We start from the raw sequence: 8,854 nt of genomic DNA on the forward strand, positions 1-8,854 counted from the left end.
ACTTCGGCACGAGTCAGGCTGGTTCCTGGCCGCTAGAGACCAACTATCGACGATTGAATTATTGCCGACGGAACAGGGGGACCCCGCTGGCCTGCCTCTGGCCTTGATAAGGCGTGCGTGTGGGCCGGCAGGACACGCTTCATGCTCGTCGCAAATGCCGACGAGCTGGCTTCCTCCACTAGTGATCCGATCGATAGTGATAGGGCGGTATCGCTCCGCCTATCTTTGTGCCTATCTTTTGCTGGCGCAGGCGGTGTCTGCAGGCTACCCTCTCTGCTCCGATACCGAATCATGCTATCCGGTCGCTTATCGAAGAACCAGGGTTATCGCGATTTCGCTGGAGATCCAAGCCGCTACAATGATCTCAAGTATCTTGGCAATACTTCGCTTTCATACAAGAAACAGGATGTCGTTGGACATCAACGATGCCATTAGCTTATGCACCAGGATTCCTTGCACTGTTTTCGCCCTGGAGTCATATGGGCTTAGAGAGGATAGTGGATATCCATAGGCAAATTTAGGAATGGCTCGCCCGTAAAGATGATGTCTGGAGTGTAACCGCCGAGAGCTCGTTCTATGCTGAGAGACAGTAACAGCGTGCCACACCCCGCACAGGAGCGATTGATGTACTCATTTAGGCAGTGCTGTTCCCTGCTTCCTACGGTAGAAGTCTTGGAGTCCCTGTCATTTCTCTTTCTTTGTCTGTTTCTCGCCGGTTCTTTGCTCGTAGACATCTGCAACGCGAACCTTGCTTCGCCCACATAGCCACAACCATGATAGAGGCGTTGGGGTATAGCCAATTTCTATTCGTTTCAGGACATGAATTCCACCTCGTCCCTTGACCTCGCTGCACCCGTTGAGACTTGATGACATTCCTATGTCTAGAACCCTCCAAATGCACCCCACGACGCCGTTTCTTCCTGCCCACCTCCCATGCCGAAGAACATGTCAGCCGGAATAGTCCCCGCATTGTTTCCCGAGAACATTAAACCGTCAACAGTTCCTCCCAGCATCATCATCCCCGCACCGTTTCCGTTTATCCCAGCCGGATGGAAACCACCGCCGCTCTGTCTGTGATGCTGCTGCTGCTGCTGATGATGATGACCCATGACGCCTGTTCCAAAGAGGGACTGATCAAACCCGCCGCCGCCGCCAAACCCATCTCCGGCAACACCAACCTCTGAGCCACCATCCGCCCCAGCAGCAGCGCTCAGCAGCAGCGCCGAGAAGTCCACAGCCGAGGCGTGATCCGGCTGGTCCACAGACGGCGGCTGGACGAGCGTGGTCCACTGCTGGCGGCCCTTGTCGCCCGCGACTTCCCCCGCACCCATCGCGCTGCCGCTGCTGCCGTCCGCGGCCGAGCCGCCGTGGTGCGGACCGTGCAGCAGAGGCGTCCTCGCCGCGCCCGCGGCGTAGTCGAGAATGTCGGACACCTTGGAGATGTCGACGTGGATGTTGCCGCCCGTGTCGAGCTGGGCCATGGACTCGAAGGACATGGAGATGGACTCTGTCAGGGCGTCTAGTTTCTTGGCCTGGGGTTTTTTGTTGTTTTGCGGTTAGCGTTTTTCCCTCTTGATCAGCATGAGAAGGCTTATAATCGGAGAAAGGGATTCTCTCGACAGCCCATTGAGTGAGGGGTCCTCTGCGACCGCTTGTTCAGCCGAGGAAAAGTGGCCAAGGGACTGACTTACAAGGACCTCCATAGATGGCCAGCGCTTGCCCAGCGCCCGCACGAAGCGCAGACACTTCTCAAAGTTCCTACGGCGCTCTTTCCCGGCTGCACCGCTTGATCCCGCATCACCACCACCACCACCTCGCCCGCCATGCCCACTCGCGCCATTACCGCCGGCATTTCCCACACCACTACCTCCACTGTTGTTTGCGGGCGGCGGCGCGGCAAAGCTCAGCTGCAGCTCCACGGTGGCCACCACGCCGGCGCAGTACCCCATCGTCGGGTCCGCGAGCTCGTAGCCTTTGCTCTCGATGAAGGTGACGAAGTGCATGATCCACGAGGTGTGCACGGCGGTGTAGAACTGCGCCTGCTGGCGGAACAGCTCCGAGTCGTTACCTTTGCCCTGGAGCTGCAGCGTCACGAGCAAGGGGTGGTTCGCGACGATGATGATGGTGTGGTACATGAAGCGGCTGAGCAGCCAGGGCGCCCAGTAGTCGCGCTGGGACTCGTTGAGCTGCAACGTGGTCAGGTCGCCGAGGTGCAGGTGCCGGTAGCGGTGGAGCGGTGGGAGGGACCGGTCGAAGCCCATGAACGCGGACATGATGGCGTTGTACTGCGAAGTCGTCTCCCAGGGCGCGATGTGGGTTGTTGGTGGCTGCTGGTGGTGGCTGGAATGGTGGTGGTGGTGATGTGTGGAAGAGGAGGAGAAGGAGGAGGACGAAGAAGCCGCTGCGAAGCGCTGCCTGACAAAGATCATGGCTTGCGACCAGACTTCGCCCAGCTGGTATGTGTACGCCATGATGCCGCGCTCGCCGACGCTCTCGCCTCTGCTCGGTCCGTAGAGGGTCCTGCATTCGGGTTTCAGGGCAGACATGGGCGGTAAGCTCGGGGTTGTCGGGTATGGAGACGTGAGGGATTGTGAGCCTGGCAGGTCAAAGGCGGACGGAGCCATGCCCCAGAGCCGGCAGAGCAGGCGGATGCTCCAGTATGTCCGGCGGCGTTCTTCGATGACGGAGGCTGGAACCGAGGGCGTCTCGGCGTGGAGAAAGAGGCCGTACGTGAGCGCCATGGAGAGAGTGACAAAGGGCATGGACTGGTCGGGGTTGCCGTCTGAAGGGACAGTCAGTGATCTATTTGGCCAAGATGAGCAAGCATCGACTCACCGTGGAAATGGACAAAGGCCAGAAGACATAGCGTCTGGAGGGTGGACAACTCAATCGCCCTCGTGCCGATCTTGGCCATGACAAGTGCGTGGGCCTTGGAGGCAAGAGTCAAAGAATCCTGCGGGCCGTACTCCTCAGTAGCATGCCCATGCGTACTGGCGCTCGAAGTCGTGCCTGGAGTCGCCGTCGCATCTTTGAACCTCAGAGTGAGGGCCAATATTGCCAGCAGCAGCTCGTCGGGGCGGAACCTCAGTGATCGGACAAACGTCTCTCTGTGGAACAGGTACAGCGGTTGTCCTTCGCAGTACTTCAGGTATTGGCTGCCCACGGCCTCGACTTGCTTCCACAGCGGCGGGGACTCGTCTGTACGTATCCGCTTGCGGCTGCTGCCATGACTCTCAAGCCCATCCCCGGCATCTGCTGTCCTCCTGACACCCCGCGGCGTCGGCAGCGAAGCCTGCGAGTGCAGCACCTCGGCGGACAGGGAGTGGAGGGTGCCTGCGGCTGAGACAGAGTGCAGGGTGTCCAGTACGTGGGAGATGGTCGACTCGAGCGAGTGCAGGCGAGACTCGAGGTGCTGCTGCTGCCCGTGAGTACTGCCACTGCCACCACCACCGCCACCTCCATGACTATGACTACGACTGCCCGTGGTGGGCGTCACTGGCGGCGGCAGTGACCGCCGGGCCTCGGACCCGGCAACGGTCTCGTCCGGCAGGTCGGCGTCGCTGTCGGCCTCGGGCGGGTACGCGCAGCGCTGGCGCAGGCGGGCGCAGGTGCTGCACGAGGGCCGGTCGCCGGAGCACTTGCTCTTCTTGCGGCGGCACGGGTCGCAAGCGTGCCGTGTGCGCTTCAGCACCGGCCGCAGCTCGCGGAGCGGCGGCTCCTCGTCGGCGTCGTCCTCCATCGCCTACAGCTTCCGTCTCTCCCTCTCCCGTGTGTCGTGCCGGGCCTGGATCTTCGGTGGCGGGGGCCGAGTGCGTGCCGTGCCGTGCTTGCGCCGGGCGTGAGGCGGAGGGAGACGTGCGTCGTGCCGGCGGCGGAAGCGGAGGCGGAGGCGGAAGAGAGCGGCTGGCCCGCTTTCAGCCACCAGCGCGTCGGAAATGGAGCCCGACGGGCGTGAGCTGGCACACATAGGGTCGTCATATTGCCAGCGCCAAATTGACAGCACTGCTTGGGGTCATTCTGCTCGAGTTATTCCATTCCATGATGTTGAATTCCCTCGAAAGCCATCCAAGATTCAACAGTGAACGATTTCAACATCGCGTTGTTCGATGCAATGGCATCAAAACCCACTATGGAGACCGTTCTCACACTTTGCAAAGAATGTTATCAGTATGGCAACGCACTGCAGTACTACATCCAAACCCCCACCGTTTCATTGTCCAGTCTATGGCCTGCCAGGCGAAGCGTTGAAGTATTGAAACGCTTGTTGCTGATGGCTGAATATTTACCACGGCCATTTGCAACGAGTGTCCTCTACTCTTCATGTTCAACTTCCGGAGCAGAATCGAAAATTGGGGCTTGAAGATGGAATCGAGCCAAATCGACGAGCTGCAAACTCTGCGCGCGCAGGACAGCGCTGTAGGATTCCGTTCCAAAGCGGCCCGGGAATCGTGCTATTCTTCTGTGGCTCTGAGAGAATAGGCATGAAGGTGGCAAGTGTGCTTTGACATAACTGCGCGCTCTACGTCCCATGGATCAAGAGTCAGCCACCGGTACTTGGACGGCTTGCCCACTTGCGCTGCAACACGCGTCCCAGATCTGGCCATGCATGTCAACACCATCAGTCCGCCGCTATAAGACCAATACCTGCAGATAGTAATCATGCTATCAGTGCCGTCGGTGAGTGCAGCGTGATTACGACTTCAACACCGAGTCAATATCTTCTGTGGGTACCCATCACGACTGGCCCCTTCATCTTGTCATCGCTCCGAGTCATCCAGGCAGAGGTTGGCGAAGTGCAGGATGGTGCGCAATATATACGGCTCAAAACGGTCCAGGCAGCACGTGGCTACCGATTCGGTTGCTGTGAGCTTACCAGGACTGAATCGTCATATCCTACGGCGAACGCCGGACTTGGTCTTCCCGGGCACGAACAGGGTCGTATCGGCTGAGTCAGTGCACTAGGATCTGGCCCCCCTGGACAATCCAGGAATCCTGGCAAAAGAATTGACGGGCACACAGTGCAGGATTTCTGCATGCCGCATATCCTCGCTCGTCGTCGAGCACACAGCATGCTTGCGTTGCTCAGCTGCTGCTGACGCCACGAGAAGGGTAGGAATCGACCGGCCGAGAGCGCAGGGCCATGGCTCAATGGGATGGCTTTCGCCCAACCCCATTTTTGTTCGTGATGCGTTGATAAAGATCAAATTCGACGAATGCTGAGTGGGATGGAGGCCGGCAAGCTAGTGGTCCTGGGGCACACGGGACATTGCATCCGTCGAGGGCGAAGCCGAGCCGACTTTGCCTTCGGGTGGCTCTTCCGAACTCACGCTAGTGTCCAGGCACAAAAGCCACTGCACACACACGCCTGGAAGACTCCTCGGGCATGGCAGGACGTACGCAGCAAGGGGAGGGTTCTTGGCGGGTTTGTACGGCAAGTACGTGCGGATCATGTGGGGGGGGGGGGGGGTTGCTGACCTGTCCTGTCCAGCCGAGGCTCTGTCAGTTCCGGGTGCCCTGGGCACGACACGGAGAGCCTCATTGATGCAGGGGAGGGCTCCAATGTAGGGAAGCCTGGGCATACCTAGGCTTGGGTAGGCAGGGCTCGGCAGGTTGTCGCGCAACCACTGCCGTGATAAACTCATTATCTTCAATGACACCTGGTAGCCACGCGGTCACATGGCAGGGTTCCATTTCCGCGCTCCCTTGGGGGCCAGCCGGCCCCAGGGCGAAAGAAGGAAAAAGCTAGTACTGGACCACAATCACCACCCTGGACGCGCGGGTAGCACTGAATGAAAACGGAACAAGCGAGATTAGCGCGCCCCATGGTTCATCCCGGGTGTTCGGCTCCTGCCAGTCGGTGACTCTGGAAGGGAAAACGGCCGGCCACCGTCTGTTGCGACAGCACGGGCCCGCGCCCATCACGGCATATCGGACGACATCCATCAGCGTTGACGTTCTGGCCCGAACGCACAAAATCGCGCAGCCTGAATCAGGTGGCATCAATGGCGCGATGCTGCATGACGGGGTGCTTCCCAGCACACCAGGGGCCGGGCTACTGTCAGCGATTCCATGTCCACTAGTGACAAGAGTGGACTGTTCTGGGGTCGGGGGGATGTGCTGAAGATAGGCAATCGCCGCCGAAGGAGTCTGAGGATTTCGACCAGCAACATGGATTGTGCAAAGCAGCTTGCAAGTGACTCGGATCTGTGCCGACCGGGCACGCAGGGATGAGCCCCGGCGAGCACACGGAGTACATAGAAATGATCGGCTCGACGCAGACAGGCGTCGCAGAGCAGCGCAGGGGAGCCTATCAGGGCTCATTACCCCGCCGCCGGCCCCTCAGGGTTGCGGGTGGGAAGTGACATGTGAAAAACAGGATTCACTGGTTCTAGGGATGTCACCTCGCGATCTTCTTTCTGTGTCTGTCAGAGGATGAAACCTCCGAGACCAAGGTTAAGGTTGGTTCTAGCCAGGCTGTATATCACCATGGGTTACTTGCGTGGCGTCCGGCACTGCGGCACCTGGCCTTTCCCCAGTCAGTCCAGAAGCTAGTGGCGTCGGTCCCTGATTCGGGCTGTTGGCCGTCAAAGACCAATAGCAGTCTCCATTATGGCCGGGGGGGCGTGATCGGGACGGCATGCAAAGCGGGCAGCAGGGCCGAATATCGTTGCTTAGGCGCACAATCATATCACATTACTACCAAGCAAACAGGAAGGTTGTTCAAGACATAGCAGGACTAGGCTGCGAGCTCTGGCAAGATGCATGTTATTCCCTGGCATAGTAGGTTTGGATCTGGTAGATCACGAGTCTGGTATGGCGCAAGGCATTTAGACACCACAGAGAACTGTACGCCACGTGAGTCTGTACTATAGCCCTCAATGCCCACGATTCACGAAACATACTGGTCGCAGAGCACGGCATAAGACCGTGTCGGGGCAACAATCGTCGAAAAAAGAGGGTATCTTGCGTGTATTATTCTATCGACTTGCATGAATGCTTTCCATCATTTACACACGGCATGCCCTGCTACAGTCGGCTGATACCGAGCTTTGTGCGCATGACCTCGTCCCTGTCCTGCTCTGTTGTTATGTACTCCTCGCTGGTGACAAACTCGGTCGTCCGCGTGATAATGCGGTCGCGGTCGCGCTCCTGCTGGCGCAGCTCCTCCTGAGACTCGGACCGGGCGTGGTGGCCCAGCTGGCCCAGCTGCTGCAGGCTGTGGCCGCTGCTGCCATCGTCGACGTCCTCGATATCCCTGTTGTTGGAGGTGCCGGCCTTGCTGCGGAAGTGGCTGCTGCTGGCGCCGGTGGCGCTCTTGTTGCCGCTCCTGGACGATCCGCCAAGCTTGGACGAGGGCCAGCGCGAGCCGGAGACGAGGTCTGGGCGCGAGGTGTTCTTGGTAGACCGGAGGTCGAAGAAGGATGCGATGCGGGCCATGGGCTTGCTTTCGATGATGATCTTGGGTACGGCGGGCAGGCAGAAGACCAGGAAAGTGCAGAGGATCTCGGTGATGCACCACAGGCCGTACTCGGAGATAGTAAAGGTCATGTCTTTAGAATAGATGAACGTGGTCGTCTTGTACAAACGCATAGCGGCGCAAAAGACGGAGCTATGAGTGGCTAGTCAGTAATCAGCAGCAAAAGGGAGGTGAAGAGGGGCAATGACGTACACAAGGCCAAAGGCAAAGATCATGGACAAGCCCACTCGCTTCTTTCTGTTGAGCTTCAAAGTCCAAATGACCTTCTGGGGTAGAATCAGGATGACAACATCCAGGCCAAGATTCACCGCCGCGTTGTACACCCAGATGAGCTTCACCTGGATAGGATCAAGACACCTGCCACCAACGATCGTTTTATCCCATATCTTCTCCTTGGGAAAGCATTCGAGATTGGCGAGCAGGATGACGGCAATGTACCAGAGGACGTTGATCGTGATGAGGGCCGCACAGGTCCAGAAGAAGTAATCCCGCCTGGTAGAGAAGATTCGTGTCCACTCGATAAGAATACAAGGTTTGATTAATAGAAACACGACTTCGTTAAGCACGGTACAGACGTAAACGATCTGGGAAAAGCGCTCATGTTAGTAGCCTCCTTAATACTATACTTTCGGCTGTGCAGGATCAACCTACATAGTTCAGAGTAGGCAGGTCTTTAAGCTGGACATTCCATTGATGGACAAATGAACCACAGACCCGCATGAAAGCAAAAACGCCTCCAACGTAGGCGATGAAAGCTCCCTATGATACGAAAGTTGGATGTCAGTGGCAGAAAATGGTGGGAGTCGTGGGTGGTGGAATTCCCATACAAGAGCTCCGAGGGCCATATCTGTGGATTAGATTAGCGACTAATTCGCGTTGCTTCCACTTAGCCGCCACTAATTATTGCTTACAGTCTTCTATTTGGACCTTTTTGACAATGCATATCCTGGAGTATGCCCGCAGGCCGGCCGAGCCCGTGGCAATGATGAGCACCAGCGCACAAGCGACGTAGAGGACTTCTAGTGCAGTAGACCGGTCCGTGTATTTCGGCGTCACGCCCGGCGGTGGCTCCAGGGCAGGTCCATTCCACATGGCCTCGGCCTCAGCTGGGCTTAGGTAGGGAATCTGCTCGAGCGACATGGCGGGCTATTGCCCGAGCTGACGACGGGCCTGGACCTCCCTATTCCTGTCCGTAGACTGCTTCGTGACGATGCGCTCGCCGCCAAGGGTTGTAGTCGTGGTCGTCGTGGTCGTCGTCGTCGTGGTTGTCGTCGTTGGAGATGGGTGGCCGAGTTCGTGCGAAGATCGAGAAAGGATCCGGCGACGAGCATCCGGCAGGGTGGCCCTAAGGCCATCTATATTCAGAGAACCAAGCCG

The 8,854-nt window shown here is 58.1% G+C and overlaps 2 protein-coding genes across 2 annotated transcripts; both read right to left on the bottom strand.

Moving 5' to 3' along the window:
* Positions 1 to 700: 700 nt before the first annotated feature.
* B0I36DRAFT_415910 (uncharacterized protein) lies at positions 701 to 3,739 on the bottom strand (the record flags this gene model as incomplete). Its single annotated transcript, XM_046162056.1, has 3 exons — positions 701 to 1,532; positions 1,692 to 2,782; positions 2,836 to 3,739. 3 exons carry the CDS (start codon positions 3,737 to 3,739, stop codon positions 882 to 884), a joined length of 2,646 nt encoding a protein of 881 aa, XP_046008053.1. The 3' UTR covers positions 701 to 881.
* A 3,203-nt stretch (positions 3,740 to 6,942) lies between these two features.
* On the bottom strand, positions 6,943 to 8,854 carry B0I36DRAFT_162542 (uncharacterized protein). Its single transcript, XM_046148678.1, has 5 exons — positions 8,389 to 8,854; positions 8,305 to 8,324; positions 8,129 to 8,236; positions 7,670 to 8,061; positions 6,943 to 7,609 (listed from the first exon to the last, which is right to left on the bottom strand). The coding sequence occupies exons 1-5, from the start codon at positions 8,615 to 8,617 to the stop codon at positions 7,027 to 7,029; spliced, it is 1,332 nt and encodes a 443-aa protein (XP_046008054.1). The 5' UTR covers positions 8,618 to 8,854; the 3' UTR covers positions 6,943 to 7,026.

Source organism: Microdochium trichocladiopsis, assembly GCF_020744255.1.
Source record: "Microdochium trichocladiopsis strain MPI-CAGE-CH-0230 chromosome Unknown B0I36scaffold_9, whole genome shotgun sequence".
In the NCBI taxonomy this organism is placed as follows: domain Eukaryota; kingdom Fungi; phylum Ascomycota; class Sordariomycetes; order Xylariales; family Microdochiaceae; genus Microdochium; species Microdochium trichocladiopsis.

Bases quoted from the DNA above. Each gene is read 5' to 3' on its own strand.
- B0I36DRAFT_162542 (XM_046148678.1), bottom strand. From the start codon at position 8,617: ATGTCGCTCGAGCAGATTCCCTACCTAAGCCCAGCTGAGGCCGAGGCC. The intron at 8,325-8,388 runs GTAAGCAATAAT...TCTAATCCACAG, and splicing joins AAAGGTCCAAATAGAAGACT to ATATGGCCCTCGGAGCTCTT. The intron at 7,610-7,669 runs GTACGTCATTGC...AGCCACTCATAG, and splicing joins ATCTTTGCCTTTGGCCTTGT to CTCCGTCTTTTGCGCCGCTA.